Source organism: Acinonyx jubatus, chromosome D1 (genome assembly GCF_027475565.1).
Source record: "Acinonyx jubatus isolate Ajub_Pintada_27869175 chromosome D1, VMU_Ajub_asm_v1.0, whole genome shotgun sequence".
NCBI lineage: Eukaryota > Metazoa > Chordata > Mammalia > Carnivora > Felidae > Acinonyx > Acinonyx jubatus.
Genome location: NC_069390.1, coordinates 46,840,209 through 46,862,467, shown reverse-complemented (window position 1 = coordinate 46,862,467; position 22,259 = coordinate 46,840,209). Strand labels below are relative to the sequence as shown.

General features: G+C 40.3%; 1 protein-coding gene across 5 annotated transcripts in view; it reads right to left on the bottom strand.

The window, feature by feature from the left end:
• The window catches only part of GALNT18 (polypeptide N-acetylgalactosaminyltransferase 18), a 351,336-nt gene that overhangs the window by 73,985 nt on the left and 255,092 nt on the right, over positions 1–22,259 (bottom strand). For all 5 annotated transcript variants that reach the window (XM_053203481.1, XM_015068718.3, XM_053203484.1 and 2 more), the window contains one exon: positions 20,425–20,539. In XM_053203481.1, the coding sequence (XP_053059456.1) occupies positions 20,425–20,539 (115 nt within the window). The remainder of the gene's footprint in view (positions 1–20,424; positions 20,540–22,259) is intronic.

Genomic DNA, 22,259 nt, shown 5'->3' with positions numbered 1-22,259 from the left:
GTTCTGGTTGGGATAAATTGTAATTTACTTAGATATTTATTATTTATTTATATATGCTAAGCTCATAGGGCACGACTTGATTTCAGAAATGCTGAAATCCAAGAAAAGCAACTCTCTTGAAATCATGATTCATGTTTTCTCTCCCCTACTTCAGGATTTCTTTCCATCGCTACAATCCAGTGCAGAAAATTACACAAGTCACTGACGAGCAGCATCCGAAGCAGGCATAATGAATACAGTGGGGGCACAGCACATCCGCGGTTCCAGCACCTGCTGGGTCCTGCAGCAAGCAAGGACAGGGACCGGGGCCGGTCCCTTGAACTTTCCACAGCTAGACAGCACACACTTAGAGTCAGGATCTCTGGGAGTAAATGTTGTTTCCTGGGGTATTTTACACCAGGGGTTAACTCTGTCTTCAGGACTGACTTTATGTTCGGGAAGTTTTGCTTGATAGCAAAACTTGTGTGTAAGGGTAATTTCTGTGAAGAGTCACTCACAAGCACTGGATACTTATCTGTATCCTGCCTCTTGCATCGCTTTACAAATAAAGAGCATTTGTAATGGGAGTAGATGTCTCTGAATTCCCCTTCTGCAATTGCAGATTTATGAAGATCAGGTCTCATCAAAAGAACACAACAGTGTCTGGAAGAGGAGGACAAAGAGGAGGGGGAGCGGGAGGAGGGGGAGGAGCCCTGGCTCACTTGCTATCTGTCATTCTGAGGGACTGAGTTTGGTCTCAGCTGATGGTCCCTTCCTGGAAAAGTCGAGCTACAATGTAATGGTGGCAGCAAGGCTACCTTCCAGGGTCTGATACAAAATTGCACAGAGACTGGGCTAAAACAAAAACAAAAACAAAACACAGAAAACAACAGGCGGGGGGTTGCGGGGGCAGGAACGAATGACTCTCCGGAGCTTTAACATACATTGCTGGCTCCCAGGGTTTTTTTTTTTTTTTCTCTTTTATTTTTTTTCCCCCGTACCAGGAAATTAAACACTGATACATTACTATTTAATCCACAACCTATAATAAAATTTCATTAATTATCCCACTAACGGCCTTTATAGCTCTTTTCCTCCTTGGTCCCAACTTTTTAAGAAGGTAAAAATTTCCTTCAGTTTAAATCTCAAAACCCTTTATCAATTGTTACCTTTTCTATGCATCTTATGAATCTCACTCTTCTACGGCTCCCTCATCGAACGCGATTAAAAAAACGTAAGTGTGAAGTCCCTTCCAGAGTAAAATTGTCCGTGGGCGTTCTCCCTTTCTTGCTCCCCACCATTTCTAGCTAATTGCTTCATTATGTACTTTTTTAATTGCTTTGTTCTTTAGGGATTAATTTTGCACTTATCGTTACTAACCGTAAAACTTTTACAATGTACTGTTAAACTGCGTCTGTTCAGCGGCTGGTTTGTAATTGCAGTCACTCATGGCTGGTGTGCTAAAGATAACGTGCTATGGCAAAGACGCCTTCTTCTCTATATTTTCAGATGCCGTCTGGCCACTGGGCATGGCAGAGTCACTGGTTCTGGGCTGCACGGTGTACTAAGCTTCCCTCATGTATGCACATTGCAAGCAAGGGAGACCCCAAATCCTGGGGTTTAGGCCTCATAGGCCCCAGGTTGCTCAGACCTCAAGGGCCCTGGACATTTCAGGCCCCATGGGTTCCAGGAGGCCACACCTGGTGGCACACATTCCAGCACAGCAGGGCTAGATATAGCCAACCGCCTAGAAGGAAACAAAAATTTCAACCACTCTCCTAAGGTCAAGTCCATACTGTCCCAGGGCGCTGGCACTTGGCTTCTGCCTACGTGCAAACACTAGGTTACCCTCTCCCTCCATTCATGGTCGCATAAAATCTCTAGCCTCCCTGCCTCTTATCAGTTTCCATCCACTCCCTCCATAGCCCTTTGGAGTCTGTCTCCTATAGCCACCCTTGACTCCACCTGTCCCCTCAAAGGCCGCCTTCCAGCTGCATCCATATGCCCTTTCTCTGCTCACATTCTCTTAGTACAAGATGGGGGCTTAGAGGCATTGGCATCAGACAGAACCATGTTCAAATCCAAGCTCCACCACCCTTTCCCTGTGGGACCTAGGCAGGTGACTCAACCGCTCTAAGCTTCTGTGTTCTCTTCTGTAAAAGGAGGATAATAATTCTAGCCTCTCATGGTTCTCAGGAGGCGTAAATGACAGCACAAAATTCACTAGAATGGAGGTGCTATGGTGGTAAGGCCTAGGCTATCCCGCTCATCTCTGTGTACCTAGCACTTAGCACAGCACAGTGTCTAGTATTAAATAAGTGTACGAAGCACAAATGAAGTGTTCAAAAGACAGCAGCTATTGTCATTAGTATTCCTCTTAGCTTAGCTATGGCACTCCTGAAACACTGTCTTCCCCTGACATCTCTTATTTTCCACCAATCCAGCTTTTCTCTATCTGGCTGATTCCTCCCTGTAACTATGGGCACCACCCTGTCACCCACCCCCTACTCAATGCCCGTGGTCAATTCCAAAATCTCGTTTCAGTTCAGACTTCATCATCACTGGGCTCCTCCATCCTCTTGCCTTGAGTGGGCACACAGAGGGCACACAGAGGGCACACAGAGAGCCCCATCTCCCCTCCAAGCCTTCTGTTTTACACAGTGCTGGCTTCCTGTTGAAGTCAGGATCCAGGCACTCCATTTTCCTGTACCCTACCACCAAGCACATAACACAAATGGCATAAGAAATGCTCACTGTATGAATGGATAGACGCATGAATAACGCAAGCTTTTTGGTCGTTTCCTTTGTTATTTACAATATCAAACATGCCCCATTTTCCCCTTTAAACCAATTCTCTATCCGAAATGCCCCTTTCCTAGCAAATGGTACCCCCAAATCTCCCATCATCTTGGCTTCACAGCTCAATGCCATCTTTGTCAGACTTTTAATAACTCATTTATAAAGATCAGAAAAGGCTAGGTCTTGACCTCCAACTATCACTCAAACTATTATTAGCATCCAACACAGTGCTAAGGGAACATGTGGACAGTGCCTCAGCTAAAGCTTTGAGTCACTGGGAAAATTCCGTTAGGAAGTATAAAAGCCTGCAAAGTGGAAACCTGTGTTTGGTGTCTTTTGAAGTCCTTGGCCTCAGAAGACTGCACGGATGAATTCTTATTCCACTGACAACTGTCAGCCTCCTAAAGGCTTTACCCCGTGACAGTGGCTGAAGGACAATGCCAAAGCAGATTCCAATTCATGACAAAATGATATAAAACAGTGGCAGGGCTCACTGCCTCACCCCAAGTGCATGCGCATGCACACGCGTGCGTGCACACACACACACGTGCACGTGGATGTGTGATTCCAAGTTCTCAGATTATTCTGAACTCTAGCTCCAGCTGGCTTAGATCAACCATAATGTTTAGAAGTAACCAGAGAAAAATCCAATTTAAGGTGTTTCATTTTCTCGGTCTCCAGGGATGGGAGGTAAGAGAATCTATGCACAGCTTTTCTATGAGATGTTGCATCTGGCGGTTTCCTGAGACCTTCTCAGCTGAGCAGGGAATTCTGGTGCCCACACCCTTTCTCTTACTTCTCAAGTCTCTCTGGCTGTGCTGGCAGATGAGTTGATTTACTTGAAACTGTGGGAGACTGTGTTTTTTAATATCCTCCTTGTGGCTGGGTGAGAACAGCCCTGATGTTAGCAGTGAGCTGAGATTACTGAGACCTCTGAGGCGTGGCCTCCGGGGAGAACCACATAGTCTGTCATATGCTTCAGCACAGTAGGCTTAGCAAGCACCCATTAGCCCACCAAGACCTCTGTCACTGGTAATTTTGGCGACGTCTGTAGCCCTTTAACCAAAGATCTATTTGTAAAAGTCTCAAATAATGGTGATGCCTGTTCTAGGCAGTTGCTACAGACAGACCGTTCTTTGCTTTCTCTTCCTCCTCCGTGTCTCCGGCTTCCTGAACACAGATTTCTGACTTCCTGTCTGTTTTCTGGTTCCTCTCATTTGGCAGCTCCTCCATATACTCCTTTTCTGACTCTCTGGACTCTGGCTTTTGGCTCAGTTCTTGTCTCTGTCACCCCTCCAGTTTAGAAGTCTGCTGTGACCTCCAGTAAAGACATTGTGTAGTACTTTCTGACCCAGGGCCCGTCACCCATCAGGGATTTGGGCTATGTCATCAAGCCCTAGAACAGTACTGTGGTCATTTTCCAAAGCAGTACCATTTTCCAAAGCTGGCCAAATGCGGAAATTAAAATGTATGCCATGGCTGAATCCTGAAGGCAGAGGCGGATAAGCATCATGATACAATGAGAAGGTCTTGAAGCCACTCAGGCTAGTTCTTAGCTTGAGTGATTCGGGGAGATATTTTATCCTGTTTTATCCTCCAGGTTCCTAATTCACAGAATGGGGATAAGCATGCAGACCTCACGCGGCTCGTGCAAAAATTAATGAGATAATATATACAGAGTGATGAGCCAATCGCATATAATAAATGGAAGTTCTCATTATTAGTATTATCACCATCCTCCATATTGGTGGCAACTACTCCTACCAGCTGTGGAACATGGATCTGCTTTAGGAAATCATAACTTTCTCCTGTTGCCCAAGAGTTTATGCCACCAACCAAATCGTAGATGTTCCAGAACTAGAAGGCGATGTTGGTAACCAAGGAAATGTTTGTGTGAAACCTCTCAGCTCCAGGTCGTCTGCCATAAGCACACTTTTTTCCTTTCACTTGAGTCACCAAGGAAAATGCTGGACATTTTGGATGGCCTTCTGGACTGCCAATAAATGACCAATTTTTCTCTCCATGTGATAGCTCTGTCTTCCCCGTCTCTGACTCTCCGTTTCGGCCCGTGCCTGGTTACAGACCCCTACTTCCCAGCCTGAGGGGTCAGCTGGGGTCATGTGTTTTCCCCACTGTCACTGTACATGTCACCCCCATTCTCTGTAACACCCATAGTCCCCTTCCCTGCCTGAAAACGCACACCCTTTCTCTGGGGTCCCGCATAAATGCCTCCACTGCGAAGCCTCACCTAGCTCCCACAGGGAGAGGGGTCGCTCACTCCTGGGTGCTACTGTTACACATGCAAGATCTTTCATGCTTGCTGTTTTGATTCTGAGACAGGTGTGCCTTACTTAGTACTTTAATGCAGAGTATGTTCACCGTAATGAATTTTTATCCAGAAGGTATTTTTTGGAATAAATGTCACTAAAGCAATTTAATCCTCTTGGTTAATTTTTGATATGATTAAAATATATTTCCTTTTATACTCATTTTCCAGTTTTATTTTTTCCAGAATTATTTTCATTGGGATTAATTTTTTTTGCATTGATTTAATAACTGACATATGAATATCAGTACTTTTTTTTTATTATACACATCACATTTTACAATCTGTCACAGGGTTTTCATTTGTCATCGTTATTTCAACCAAGTTTGGTTTTCTTGAATCAAATTTTGCAGATATGAATTATGTTAATATTTATTTCTTCAATCCATTTTTTAGTTTTTAAATTTTTTACCATATTCAGTTTGTGTTGATTATCTTTGTGTTGATTAACTTTACTCATGGTTTGGCAAAAGAATAATAGTTTATATTTTTTGTTTAAAAAATAATTTTAGGATTATCACAAGACAGGGGCACCAGGGTAGCTCACTCAGTTAAGTGTCTGACTCTTGATTTCATTTCAGGTCATGATTTTGCAGTTGGAGCCCTGGATCAGGCTCCATGCTGGGTGTGGCACCTGCTTAAGATTCTCTCTCTCTCCCTCTCCCTCTCTCCCCAGCTCATGCATGCTCAGCATTCTCTCTCTCTCTCTCTCTCTCAAAAAAAAAAAGAATATCACAAGACAGAGTGATCAGGTTTTCTGGGTTGTATACTTACTATAGTTACCATTGGTGGATCAAAGAACACAGAAGTCCTTGGAGTCAAAATGGAGGAAGGAGTCAACTCATCCTGTTTAAGTTCATGACACTTCCTATAATTTTCTATAAGACTAGTACTTAGAAAATGGTAAGGAGGGTTTGTCTTTACTGCTAGACTGAGAGCCACTCAAAGGCAGGGTCTGTGCCATTCACCTCTAGTTTCCCAGCACCTGGCAAGTGGATGTATGAAGAGTGAATGCATGAATGAATAAAAAACAAAAAATTAACCTACAAGAAATTTGAGAGAAATTTTGTCAGATTTCTCACGGAAGGCTACTAGACAGTGCCTACCTACATAAGGCATAATGGCTGCTGAAGCCATTCTTCTTGGGTTCAAATCTGTTTTTCCATTTATCAGTCATGTAACCTAGGGCAAGTTACATCCCTGCTCTGTGCTTCAGTGTATCCACCTGTAAGTGGGGAGAATAGTAATATTTGCATCTCAAGGTTGCTGCAAGGATTAAAGGAGTTAATACACATAAATCACTTAAGACAATGGCTCACATATAGTTATTGCTGCATCACTATTAACACTAGTATTATGGTCATAAATCGCATCTATCTTTACAGTGATACCAACAGGTGGTGATGTTCATGTCATATTATAAGGAGCTCATTATTCTATTAGGCATTGCTCCCCCTTTTTTTTAAGTGACTCTAATCCTGGTTTCTTATATTGAATTGATAATGTCCTTACAACTTCTACCCCACCTCAGAAGGTCATAGTTCTGACCTTTTCAGTTATATAGAATATATTCTCTTATATTTGTCTGTCCTTCAATTTCAAAACCTGTTCATTGAGCACATACTAGGTTCTAAGCATCAATATGAAAGTTAAGTAGCCATAAATCCTGATAGCGAGCATTTTAAAGTCTGTTCAGGAAAGAAGGAATGATGACATTGTTTGTCTCTTAAGGATCTTCTCCTTTGAATCCAAGATCCCCATAACACACAGTTGGTAAGCCAGAATCCAACTCACAAACATAACTTAAAACATTTTTAAGGTTAGACTTACAGACATAATACAAAGTCTATATATAATTGAAACTCTGTGATATCAGTACATAAATATACCAATAAATCAATGGAAATAGAACATAAAATCCAGAAACAGATTCAAATATATGTGGCAACTGAATGTTTGATAAAGGTACTACTGCAAACCAGTGAGGAAAAGATGGCATTTTAAATAGAAGGTATTAGAATAACTGGTTGACCATGTTGAGAACTAAGACACTTGGGTCCATTCCTCACACCATACATCAATATCAGTTCTAAATGAATCATATTAAACATTTGCAATGACATGGATGGAGCTAGAGTGTATCACGCTAAGCGAAGTAAGTCAATCAGGGAAAGACAAATACCATATGATTTCACTCATTTGTGGAATTTAAGAAACAACAGATGAACATATGACAAGTGGGGGGAAGAGAAGAAAGGGAAACAAACCACAAGAGACTCTTAATGACAGAGAACAAACTGAGGGTTGATGGGAGGGAGGCGGGTAGGAGATGGGCTAGATGGGTGATGGGGATTAAGGAGGGCACTTGTTGTGATGAGCACTGGGTATTGTATGTAAGTGAAGGATCTACTGAATTCTACTCCTGAAACATATTGTACTGTTAACTAACTAGGGTTTAAATAATTAAAAAAAAAAGAAATGAAAAAATTGTGAAAAATACAGTTACACAAATATTGGAAGAAAACATAGATGAATTTCCTTATGATCTGATAGTGGGTAAGTTTTCCTATGACTAAACTCTGAAAGCAAGAAGGAAAAAGATACGTTTGCTTACATTAAAAAAAAAAAAAGGAAAGAAAAGAAAGGAAAAAAAGCTTTGCATGGCAGCAACAACAACAAAACAAGCACACACACACACACAAAAAACAAAAACAAACAAAAACAAAACGCCAGAAGCAAAATCAAAAGACAAGTAACGAACAGGGAGAAATTATTGGCAATTTATATGCTAGGCAGACTATTAACATCCCTAATGTGTAAAGAAGTTCTAAAAATAGAGAAAAGACTAACAATCCTATAGGAAAATAGGCCAAAGATATGAAAAGCTCACAGAAAAAAATGCAAACGGTTTTAATCATATGAAAAGCTGTTCAACTTAGCTCTTAATAAGAGAAATGCAAATTGAAACTACTCTGAAAGCCATTTCTCATCTGGAAGATTGGCAAAAACCCAAATAGTTCACAACATACTTTGTTGGTTGACTCCAAGGAACTCTTCATTGTTTCTGGCGGAAAAAGTACTACCCCTCTGGAGGGATATTTGATGATAGCCTACCAAAATTACATACACATTTGCCCTTTGACCTCACAATTATGCTTTCAGGAATCTGTTCACACAATAACCCAGTAAAATATGAAAAAATGCATGCACAAGACTATGAATTATAGCACTATGCCCTCAAAAGGAAAGTGGCAGAAATGACTATGGAGCATTGTGTGCATTGGAGTACTATGTAGCTATAAAAAAGCAATAAGGAATAATCTCTCTATTCTATTATAAAATGATCTTCAGAAAAAATATACATATATTTTTAAAAATACAGTACTGAAAAGTGTAGACAGTGTACTACCATTTATCTAAGAATGAGGAGATGTGAATATATAAATGTGTTTCCTTAGATGTTTTTGATGTGTAAAGTAAATGAACAAACAAAATGTTTACGTTAGAGGCAGTAAGAACACAAGATGGAGAGGACAGTGATAAAAGGTAGACTTTTCTGAATATACTTGATTTTTGTGGATTTGACTTTGAGATTATGTAAATATTTACATAATTATAAAAAATTAAATATGAACAACAATTCCTAAAAATCAAAAGTGAAATGAAAGAAATGAACCTGTTTATTAGGTTGGGAATAATAACACAGAGGGGAACTATTCTAGATGACTTCAAATCACAGTAATTTGACTGTAGATCTCTGGTGGAATATAAACAACAGAAAGAAAGGTCAAAAATTCAGACTGTTTCTAGCAATCATATTGAGGGTGATAGGGTTGTTATTAGTATCCTGAGACAGTTGTGTGCATACTGGGGAATAAAATAAATAAGTAATTGTGTTGGTGTCATTAAGAATAAGAATTTTTGACATGGGAGAAAGGAAATAAAGAGGAAAGATTGATAAGGTGAAGTAAAAACTCAGTAGTCCTACATTTGAATCAGAAAGATCATAATGAATGCCTAGAAAATTTTATCTCTACAAAAATAATAACTTCTAGCTCTGACTACTTAAAAGACCTAGAAACATGAACCAACCCAGTAGCAATGAGCACCCCTAGTACCCAGATCGTGATTTTAAGTACCATTTCTCATGAAAAGAAAGCTGGGCTCCTTAGGGAAATGGCTGGTTATAGGTCTGGAATAGGAAATGTATAGATGAACCTGGAACATCTTGATGGCAGGGAAGCCATTAAAGAAACAAAGGGACTCAGGAACCAATGTCAGAGGCTCTCAATGGCCAAAGGTGAAAATATGCAAATCAGTAGGGATATTAAATATAATAAATTAAAATACATCAAATATATTTAAATCCATAAGTTCATAATAATACTAAAAAGGAATAATTGGTTCCCTTTGGAAGATGGTATAGAATCAAATCATTATTTTGAAAGCTGTTATAAAATTATTTATTCTGATTTTTCCAAATGAACTTTATCATATTTCTAGGCAACCAAAAAGTGGATGAGTATAAACGTCTCTTTATATAAATCACAAGAATAAAAGGCACAGCATAAGGAATACAGTCAATGATATTGTAACAGTGGTGTGTCAGGACACATGGTAGCTATGCTGTGGTGAACACAACATAATGTGTAAATTTGTTGAATCACTATGTGGTATACCTGAAACCAATGTAGCATTGTATGTCAACTATACTCAAATACAATTACATTATATATTTATATATAACTATGAATAACTATATATATAAATAACTATATATAACTATAAATTATATATATATATAGTTATTCCAGGTATTAAATGAGGAAGGAAAAAATAAAAATATCACCGTTTTGCAACCTCTAATGAATTATTGGATCCAGGCAACATTCAGCAAAGAGTGCTAACATCACAAATGGGGAGACCACTAGACGTTCTGTACCTCATGATGGAAGCACACACATACTGCCTATGACATATTTTTGCTACAAAACTGAACCTACATCCCCAGATCTAACTACCAATTTAGAAGAAATATACGGGGTGGAAGGACATGCTAAATGACACCAGGGGGATTCAATCGGGAAAATCTGGACTGTGGGAGTCTGTATAGGACAAATGACCTGATCTCTTTAAAAATAAACTACAAGGGGGAAAAAAGATGGAGAGAGAAATTCAGTAGATTAATAGACACTTAAAGGACATATTAAACAACTGAATTCTAATTCACGCAAATGATATTTTTTGAAAAACAAAAAATGATGAGACAATGAAGGAAATTTCAACACCAATAATACTTGATGGTATTAGGGAATTCTTTTCAACACCTTTAGGACTGAAAATAGTATTCTTTAAAAAGTCCTTATCTATTTTAGATGCACATTGAAATATTTTTGATGATACAATCTCTTGGATTTGGTTGAAAATAACAAGTTGGGGGAGGATTGCATAAGAGTAGAGATTAAAACCAAATTATCTGTGCACTGACACCATTGAAACAGGGTGATGGCTGCATGGCAATTTATTATACCATTCTATTTTTGCATATGTTTGAAACTGTCCATAATAAAGAGGTGTTTTTGTTTTTGCTTTAGATCCCATTTCTGATAAACTATCTGTAACATGCAGCACAGTACCCTAGATATCAGAAGACTTGCTGTTGAGGACTTTTGAACTCAGGTTCTAAATTCCCTTGCTATATAAGGGACCACATCATATGTAGTTCTTGAGCCTAAGGAAGCTGAAAGGAGGCATATATGATCTGCCCCTGTCCTTGGAAGCATGAGCATATAATCTAGGTTTAGCCAACTGTATGCTCTCACTAAGGACTTTGAATCTTGGTAAATGTCACCAAGACCCAAGCAATGGTGCCCAGTATCCAGTGGCAGGGCCACCTAGTCACGGCAGTAGAGTCAGTCCTAAATATACTATTCTTACCAGCTGGTTTTGGCTATGGTTCCTGCTGTCTAGTCTCTCTTGGTTTTTTCTTGTTTTCTGAATCTGCATCTATAGAGTCCTTATTAATTCTTTGAGCTATCCAATGACCCTCCAATAAATTCCATTTCTCTTTAAGTTAGCCTGATTCAATTTTCTTTGCTTAAGACCTAGATTCTTGAGTGTTATCCAAATAAATAGCTCAGTAGGACTATATAACATAAATTAAAGCATATTTTTAAAAAATAAAGCACTAAATAAACTGTATGGTAGCATATTAATGTAACATATATATCTACATGTATAATGCAATTGTAAGTTTTGTATAGAGCCTTTTATAGTTTACAAAGTACTTAAATTGATTTTTTTTGCTATCTTTGTTAAATAATGATTATAATAAAGAGATAGTATAAGAATTTACTTTTTTGACCAACATAAATATTTTCAATCTTATAACACTTTCACTTATTTATTTTGAGAGAGAGAGAGAGCTCGTGCATACAAGTTGGAGAAAGGCAGAAGGAGAGGGAGAGAGAAAATCTTAACAGGCTCCATGCTCAGCATGGAGGCTGACACGGGGCTTGATCGAATGACCATGAGATCATGACCTGAGCCGAAATCAAGAGAGAGACACTTAACCAACTGAGCCACCCAGGAGCCCCTAATCTTACAGCACTTGAAAAATATCATGTGGCTTGCCAATAACACTCAATTGCTGTGTTCAGTAAATAGGATAATTATAGGGAAAGAATTTTGAAAATACATAGCAAAGGCATTGCCATTGTTTCTTAGTTGATTATAGAAGCCAGAGATGAACCTAGTCCAGGGACTAAGGAATTTTTGAAACCTGGTGACTATGCTGTGTCTATAACCTTCTTTGCTTGTGTTCATCCCACATGCCCTGTGGAATAGCCATTGGCATTTTCTTAGGGTATAGAGAGATACTAGATTCTTCTTGGCTAAGAAAGAAGGTTTAAAAGCGGGCATGAAAACTGATAGACAAGGGCAATAAAAAGATGTCACAGAAATAGAATAAAGGCACTGTCTGAAGTACTGAGAAATCTCCAATGCAAATTTCTGTTTTATTAAGCTATTAAATAAGGATACCCAGATAAGGAGGACCTTGATCGATTCCTTGGTGATCCCAAGGCCAACAAATGGAGTCAGTCCACTGGACCTCTTATTGTCCTAGATTTTGCTCAATTACACAGGGAGAAGAGGCAGAATAATTCATAGGGAGAGATGCTACACTCAGCTAGACCTTAAGATGAGGTTAAGCAAGAGTAGTTAAAAGAGGCAAGGCTGTCACAAGGGTTTGGGTAATCTGGCTCAGACGGAATAAAGGCAATGATCCCGGCTTTGGGGCAGGTGGTAAGAGGTCGGTTAGCCTAGAGGATGAAAAAGCTGTTCAACAGGCATTACAATAGTAGACCATATTTTAAAGAGAACGACAATAATGAATATTCTAAGATGAGAGTCTAAAATGCCAATAAGAAACCCAAAGTGAGGAAAGCTTAGACATCCAGATAAGGAGTTGGTGACTGGAAAGTATGTCTAAGTGGGTGTCCAACATAGTCCTATCTGGAAGACTCTCTTCTCTGTGCTACGTTCCAGAGAGCTCAATTCAGTACAGTTGTCTACAGCTAGGGCAAGATGGAGAGGAGAGCTCTCTTTCCTCAGATTGCCTCTGCCCTGGACACTCAGAAGGGAATTGGCATAGTTGTGGTAGTATTCTTTCTCTGCCTTTCCTACTTCTATGGTTTCCATGCCAGAAAGGTGGAGATAGCTGTTACTTACATTGAAGAATTTAATTTCAGGGAAACCTGGGTGTCTCAGTCCATTAAACATTGGACTCCGGATTTCAGTTCAGGTCACGATCTCACCGTTCATGTTATTATGTCCCATGTCAGGCTCTGCGCTGACAGTGTGGAGCCTGCTTGAGATTCTCAATCCCTCTCTCTCTCTCATTCACACACTGTCTCTGTTTCTGTCTCTCAAAATAAATAAACATTTGAAAAAAATTAGTTTCAAAGAATAATAAACAGGCTAGGCTTCCAGATATTTCCCTATGTCAATTTCACATAACTGAGGAACTGTCTCTTCCAATATTAGAAATTTAACTGGCTTTACATTTTCTAAAGAAATTTTTAAACATGTGTATGCTCTTTCTGTTGTATTGAACAGAGTGCCTGTTGTATTCTGAATACAATTTAGAATACAGTTTAGGCTTTTCTTTATGACTCAGGCCTGTTATTAAGCACCAGTAATTGTGCTGTACGTTTTTGTGCTCTAAACCCAGGGATCTGCCTGGATGTTTGGCCCTAGAAGAGATCCAAGTCATTGTGCTTTTGGTCATTACTAAGACTCTTCTCTTTCCTCCATATCCTTGCCAACACTTATTATCTCTTGTCGTTTTGATAACAGCCATTCTAACAGGTGTGAGGTGATATCTTATTGTGGTCTTGATTTACATTTCCCTGATGATTAGTGTTGTTGAGCATCTTTTCATGTACCTGTTGGCCATCTGTATATCTTCTTTAGAAAGATGTTTATTTAGATATTCTGCCTATTTTTAAACAGGATTGTTTGGGTTCTTTTGCTACCACATTGCATGGATTCTTTATATATCTTGGATATTAATCTCTTATCAGTTATATGATTGGCAAATATTTTCTCCCATTCAGTAGGTTGACTTCATTTTGTTGATGGGTTTCCTTTCCTGTGCTGACTCTTTTGAGTTTGGTATAGTTGCACTTGTTTATTTCTGCTTTTTATGCTTTTACTTTTCGTGTCAGATTTAAAAATCATCACCATGATTTATGTTAAGGAGCTTACTATCTACATTTTCTATGGGTTTTATGGTTTCAGGTCTAACATTCAAGTCTTTAAACCATTTTGAATTATTTTTTGTGTATGGTGTAAGAAAGTGGTCCAATTTTTGCATGTGGCTGCCCAGTTTTCCCAATACCATTTATTGAGGAGACTGTCCTATCCCTGTTGTGTATTCTTGGCTCCTTTGTTGTAAGTTAATTGACCATATATGTGTGAGTTTATTTCTGGGCTCTCCATTTTGGTCCATTGACTTATGTGTCTAATTTTATCAATACCATACTGTTTTAATTTACAACTTAAGTGCTGTTTTAGCTGTATTTAATATAATGTAAAATGTAGCATATTTGGTATACTCAGTTTAAAATATTCTCAAATTTCCAGTATAATTTCTTTTATGACCTATGCGTTTAGAAATGTTTCATCATTTCCAAAAATATGGCTTTTGTCTATACCTTTTAGTAGTGGGTTTCTAATTGAATTCTATTGTAGTCAGAGAACATGTTCTATATAATGTTAATCCTTGAAATTTGTTGAATCTTGTAATTGTTAGATGCAGTGTTCTCTATATGCCCATTAGATTCAAACTATTGTGTTGGTCTATCAGTTCCTTGGAGAAATGTATTAAAATATTCCACTACATTACTGGAGCTGTCGATGTCTCCTTGTAATTCTGTCAACTTTTACTTTATATAAATCAAGGTTGTGAAATTAGGTACATAAAAGCTTATAATTGTTATATATTCTGATGAACTGCACGTTGTAGAAACCTTTATTTGTACTAAAACATGTTGTAATAGTATTTTTTCTAATATTAATATAACTATAGCAACTTTCTTTTCATTGGCATTTGCCTGTCATGAATTTTTCTATCCATTTAGATTTAACCTTTCTATATTATTACATTTCAGACATGTTTCTTATAAATAGCCAACAGATAACTTAAAAAATCTAATTTTAAAATGTTTGTCATTTAACTTAGTCCATGTAAACTTACTGTATTTACTCATATATTTGGATATATTTCTACCATCTATGTTTTCTCATCCTTTCTATTTCTCCCCTTCTTACCATTTTCATATTTCATTTGTCCCCTTTACTTCTTTGGAAGTTATACTTTCTTTATCTATGATTCTCATGGCTTCCCTAGAAATTTTAATGTGCTCACTTCATCAAAAGTGAAAGTCAACTAATATCCCTTCCACCCTCATTAACATATAGGCACTTGAGAACACTTTCATTACAATCACCCCCTCCCAATTTATTGGCAATTGTCATCACACATTGTAGTTTTAATAATCCCATAAAACATTACTATAGTGTTACTTACCATCAACGTGTCTTTATATTTCCTCATATATTTTCTACTTTTTGAGCTAAGTATTCTTCTTTCACCTCAAATTTCCTTCTGGGGTCATGTTCCTTATACTTGAAGTGTATCCTTTGTAATTTATTTTAGTGAGGATCTATTAGTGGCAAACCCTTACAGTTTTTGTGTTTCATAAAATGACTTTCCTTTATATATATATAAAAGACACAATTATTTTCTTTCAGAATATTTAAGATATTATCTCATCGTCTTCTGGATTCCATTATTGCCACTGAAAAGTCAACTGTTACTCTAATTATCATTAATTTTTCAGTAGTATATCTTTTTTCTCTGGCTGCTAACAGATCTCTTTGTTTCTGGCATTCACTATGACATGTCTAAGTGTGGATATATTTGTATTTATCTTACTTTGGACAGGCCGACTTCCTGAATCTGAGGGCTGGTGTCTTTCACCAGCTTGGGTACATTTTTAGTCATTATCTCTTAAAATAATTGCTTTTGCCTAATCCTCACTTTTTATTATCTCCTTCTGGAATTCTAAGATATTAGATCTTTCCCCTCAATTCTACCTGTCTTTCAATCTTTTTTTTTTTTCATATTTTCTTCTTTGTATTCCTGGGATGATTTTGAATAATCTTTTTAGGTATATTTCCCAGTTTACTATTCTTCCTTTAAATAATATCCATCTGCATTATTTAATCCACCCATTAAACTTTTAATTTCCATTTTTATATTTATGTTTAAAATTCTATTTTTATCCCAATATGATGAGTCTTGTTCATAGTCTCTTTCTTCTTATTTATATCTCCAATTTCCGATTTATTTAAAACTAGTATACAACTTGTTTCATACCCTGAGTCTGATAGAGTCAATACTTGAAGATTTTATAGAACAAATTTGGCTGTCCAATGCTTTTGCTGGTGTTTGCTCTTGGCGCTCTCTTTTCCCCTTGTTCGTTTGTGGTTTTTTAAAAAAAGATGAACTCCTATTCCTTGAAACTCTGGCTGTGGGAAGTTTTATGGCCTGGGTTAAAAGGGTCTTTCCCCAGAGAGGGTTTGTATACATTTTTGCAGATGCTTAAGAACTTCCAACAACTTTAAGTTAAATTCTACTCTTGAGATTTTTCTGGATCATGAAGTATTTTGATTTTATGTTATAAATCCAAGGGAGAAACTCACAGAGGAGAATTCTTCCTCTCTTCCCAGCAGAAAATTGAGATAGGCAATTTTCACTCTATCACTGGGGGTGAGGATGGGAGTATTTCTAGCTCATCTTTATACTGAGCGAATACGCCTTTGGAGTGACCAGTTTTATGGGAGGTGAGGTTGGGGCTGGGGGGTTATTTTATTAGACTCTTCAAGCTGGGAAACCCTTAGGCTTTGTATAATGTCCTCTGTACTCTGAAATTGAGAAATCATAAACCTAAAGTCACCAGGTTCTTCAAATATAGTAGATGCAGACTTTCTCTAGGTTCCTACCTATTTTCACTCACACTTTAATTTCCTTATGTTATAACAAAGCACAAGTTGCATCTTCTAAAACCACAGATTTATTCTCTCATAGCACTGGAGGCTAGAAGTCTGAAAATAAGCATTGACAGGGCCATACTCTCTCCAAAGCCTTAGGACAGGATCCTTCCTTGCCTCTTCCAGCTTCTGGTGGCCCCAGGCATTCCCTGACATTACTCCAATCCGTGCTTCCATCTTCACATGGTCATCCTCCCTCTGTGCCTATCTGTGTCCAAATATCCCTTCCAAAAACACCAGTCGTATTGGATTAGGGCCACCACAACCCAGTATGACCTCATGTTCACCTGATTACATTGGCAAGGACCTATTTCCAAATGAGATCATATTCACAGGTACAGAGGGTTAGAACTTCAACATATTTTTGAGGGGAGTCCATTGAATTTATAAGCGTCTCTAACAATTTCTTAATTCCTTACCACTTCTTGAATGCTTTCTACTTATACTTTAGCATCTTTATAGCCATCGCCTATACAATCTTTCTGCCTTTTATTCTGTGTCAGCTCTTATTGCTTGTTTTCATCTGCTTGCCCACAGTAACTCCCTTCTTTTTTTTCCCACTGAGTTGTGGAATTAGAAATCAGAAAAAAAGGGGGGGATTATTGGAAAAAATACAAAAAAAGAAAAAGGCTTTACATTCAGTAGATATGACTGAATAGAGTAGAAGGAAATTACTGCATGGACACTGTAATACTTTTCGGGGTATGCTCAAAAGACTTTTACCCCTAGATCACTGTGGTATATCTTTAAAAAAAATTTATTTTGAGAGAGAGCGATCATGCATGGATGAGTGGGGAAGGGGCAGAGAGTGAGGGAGAGAGAGAATCTTAAACAGGCTCCACACTCAGCTCAGCACAGAGCCTGACGTGGGGCTTGATCTTACGAATCATGAGATCATGACCTTAGCTGAAATCAAGAATTGGACGCTTAACCAGTTGAGCTACCCAGGCCTCCCTCACTATGGAATATCTATCTAGGCTTTCTAATCATAAAGATCTGGGGTTAAATCTTTTCTCTACCTCTTCTAAGCTATATGACTTTGAGAACACATGTAAACTCTTTAATTTCACAATTTTCTCATCTGAATAAAAGGGGTATTATAATAACAACTACTTTTTAGGGATATAGATGGATGGCATGGTAAGGTGCCAGAGCAGGTAGCGAATAATTGTGCAAACAACTCTTTCTGTGTTCCAAATGGGCAAGGACTTTGAATATGTTATCTTTAAATCAAAGAAATGAGAAAAGCAACATCTCTCCTTTTTACAAACACTCCTGTGGAGATCCCAGATGATGAAAGTGAGGCACTGGGATGCGAACTCCTAATACATGAAAGGAAAACACTAATAACCACACAAAACATTAAAATCTATTTTGGCGGTGGCAGGTGGTGGGTAACTGGAATTCAAATGAACTAGCCTCTCCTTCTGTTCTCAGCTCTGTCGGCCAACAGGCCGTTCAGTCCGTGCTTTTATTTTTTTTTTATTTTTTTATTTTATTTTTATTTTTATTATTTTTTTTAATGTTTGTTTATTTTTGAGACAGAGAGAGACAGAGCATGAACAGAGAGAGGGAGACACAGAATCTGAAACAGGCTCCAGGCTCTGAGCTGTCAGCATAGAGCCCGACGCGGGGCTCGAACTCACAAACCGTGAGATCGTGACCCGAGGTGAAGTTGGACGCTTAACCGACTGAGCCACCCAGGCACCCCAGTCCGTGCTTTTAAAAACACCACCTTTCCTTCAACTACAATGACATTTCGTCTCTGTCAAGAGGGAGGGAAGAGACGGAGAAGAAGAAAAGCCAGGCAATGTTTTACACCCTGAACACAAACCCCCATAATTTTAAACACTTTTTGAAAGCCTCACCCAAGCCCACACTCCAGAACAGCTTTATAATCTGGGCGAGGAAAAGCCAGAAGCCTCCCACCACCCCATGACTGTCCCACATACGTGTGAGCTCAGTCTCTGGGAAGACCTCACACATCTACTTCCTCTCTGAGTCCTCAAGCATCTCTACCCAGAGAGCACACATACTGGAGGGGGCCCCACCTGCTCCGCCAATTCCTGGCAGCAGCTCCTTGTGAAAAATAGTATGTTTGGGGACGACCATTTATTTAGGAGTGGTGCGGAACTGAGATGGTGAGGACACAAATGGTGAATAAACGACTGATGTAGGGAGAGCTGGAGGAGGGAAGGTGATAACGCAGGTGCTGTCCTCTATGAATATATTAGCTCCCTACGAAGCCCATGCATTTTGACTGCCTTCAAAGCAATCTCTCTGGATTTCAGTGAATTCAAGTGTCTAGAAGTGTTTTCTAAGCTCAGCTGCAGATAGGCTGCTCCTGCTGCCAGTCGTCAGAGCCTTAGGATTAAGGCTGGGCAGTAAGTCAAGCCCACACAGTGCTGGTCAGACCATTGTAGATGTTGTGAGATGCTCAGCAGAGATGCCTAGTCTCCCTTCAGGGCAGGGCAAGGTCTGTTCAGGGTCAGATGACTTGCCCAGTGGGGTGGGAGGACTAAGGAAGTTAGAGGTAAGAGGAGGGTGTGTCCAAGCTGGAGTCCTGACTGAGAACTGGAAATACAGACACTGAAGCCACAAGGCCAAGAGTGGGTCATTAGTAGGAAAGAGCTGGATGCTGGGGTGGTTTGCATGGAGAGCTGGCAGTGATGAGGAATATCTTGGATGATGGCCACGAACTCCAGCAGATACAAGGTCCTCTCCAAGGGCTGTCCCACATGGATGTGTCAGGCTGCTTCAATTACAATGCCCATGGAGAGGACAATGGGGACCACTGTAGGGATAAGTCACAGCTTGAATATTGTTTTTCTTTTGTGAGGGTAGGACCACAGCCTAGACAGAAAGGTGGGCTTCCCTCTAGGATGAGATCCTTCATTGTCTCCATTATTAAATTCTTGCCAACCACTAGGGCACCGAATGTGTCCCTCAGACATGATGGGGGAGGTATCCTTTTGGAGTTATCTTTTCATGGGCCCAGGAAAAAGAGCCAGAGCCTAGGAAATATTCCCATGGGATGAGAAATTAAAATGATGCCTATTGTGCATTCACACCATGTGTCAATAGCTGCAAAAGACCCTCTATTTCGGGGAAGGATGGTGGCTACCTCTGAAGAGTGGTCTGAATAGGTCTGAGTGTCTGACCAGCACATGGTGACATCAGAAAACAGAATGGAGTGAGCCTGGCTGTGTTTTGCTCTTTATAGCCCACGAGTTTTATTTCCCTGGAGCTCTCTCTTGGTAAAGTCTTTAGGAAAGTTCTCTGGAATGCTGTGGAGGAGGCAGAGAATATGAGAGTGAGAAATTCCAAGGGGAGGTGACTCTAAGGGTCACTCTGGTACAGCCACCCCTCGATGCATGCAGGTCTCTTCCTGGAGCACACTTCTGCTCAGCCCTGAGGAGCCTATGTTTGGTTTTAACAAAGAGGTTGTTCCCATAGTTGGGAGCTCTATTCTCCCATGTCCCCGGCCCTAGCCGAAGCAGTTTCTGAAGTCCTTTTCTTCCTGCAAATTCTATAGGTCCCCTCTTGTGTCTCTATCCCGTCCTCAAGCAGCCCTGATCACACACACGAAGTAAGGTTAAGGACTAGACAGTCAGCAACCTGGAGCCCCATTTCTCCACCTCCTAGGCCCATTCACCTTTTGGGGAGCTGAGCCAAGCCTCTGGGTGAGAAACCTTGCTTACCCTGATCCCCAGCTCGACATTCTCGCCTCCGTAGACCTCCATGCCCTCGTCCAGTAAGCCGATCTCCTGGAAGTACTGCCGGTCCACAATAAAGCAGCCAATGAGGGCAGGGCTCCTACAGGGGTGAGGAGAGATGGGCCAGCAGTTAGCAGAGGGGCTGCCAGAGGAGTCAGAGTGGTGGTGCCTTCCTATCAGAAGGATCTGTTCCTCTTCCTTCTTTTGCTGCTGAGCTGGAGTGGGCCTTGTTCTCTGCGGGCCCCTCCCATGCCCACCTTCAACAGAGGCTGTAGAGAGGCTGTTTCCTCAAGGTGGCCGTGGGTAGCTCCCCACCTCGGGGCCTGCCATCATTCCAGGTGGCAGAGACCTGGTGTGTTAGCCCAGAGACCGAGTACTCAGTCTGCGGGCCCAGGCTGCATGTCTGCTTTTGTAGCTTCCCCGATGCCTGAGCTCTGAGCTGCACAACCAGTCTCTGTTTCTACCTGGGTACCCATGCTACCTCCGTCACCCTTCCCCAACTTGGGTCCTGCGTGTTAACCTTGGTTCACTTAGAAAGATTACCTGGGGCTTTGGACAGCACGGTAAATGATTTGCATTTTATCTGGAGGTAGAGGAGTGTCAGTGAGGAATTTTAATCCGACTTTGGTAGGAGCAGAAATAAGTCAGCCAGAGAAAGACAGATACCATATGATTTCACTCATACATGGAATTTAAGAAACAAAAGAACAAAGAAAAGAGAGCCCCCCCCCCCAAAAAAAAAAAAACAAAAACAAACAAAAAAACCCACCCCAGACTCTTAAATATGGAGAACAAACAGATCTGTGCTTTAAAAGGAATCCTGCAGCAGCTGTGGGGTGATTGGGTGAAAACTGAGGAATCCAGTTGGGAAGCTTGTTGCTATGTCCTGTGAGAAATGATGAGGCCCTTGACCAGTGTATCAGGAATGGACAGACAGTTTAAGGACACATGTTAATGTAAATCAACAGAACTTAGAAACAGGTGAATGGGTGTGAGAGAGAGAGAGAGAGAGAGAGGGTGGGAGGACTCTGGATGCCCGCTGGCTTTGTGGTTTGCATGATGGTGGAGTGGGGACCACCCATCACTGTGGGCCATGGATAAGCTGGCTTCAGAAGGAAGAAGCATTCTCTACTGGGAAAACAGATCTGAAGGTGCCTGTGGGACACTGGAGGGAGATAACCAACAGGTAGGGTTTAGTACATGGCCTGGGTCTTAGGCCTGAGCAATTGGGTCTTAGGCCTCAGCCAATTGGTCCAGGAGCTGGAAGGTCTTTCCTTAGTGACAGTGTGGGCTCAGGGTTCACAGGCCGTGTAAAGGCACTCACTGAAGCACAGGACTTTGCTAGGAGTGATTCGTATTAGGAGAATCAGCATGAGCACATGTGGACTGCCTCTCTGCTGAGAGCATTAGCTTACACAAATGACTTTGAATTGTTCCACTGCACACTGCTACCATTTCTAGCCCTTGTATATAGCATCTTATCAGCTGGTGGCTGAAGGATTTGGAGGGGAAGAGAAAGAAAAAGAGAAATGATGAATCTTCAGTGATGAGAAAACTGTCAGTCACATGCAAATGGACCCATCTTTGAAATTGGAAACTCATCAAGGTGGAGAAACCGCTATTTTGCAGGCCATTTCTTTAGACAGTGTTGATGCAGGAGGCTGCTCAGGCAGGGACTGGTGCCTTCGGGTCCCTGGCCCCCCTCCTTTTAAATCACAGCATTTTGATCTGGATGGGCTCACCTTCCACAGACCACAGGAAGCCAGGGAGGACAATCTACTTCAATCCACTACTCCTAAAGCAGGCGGAGATCCTGCTGT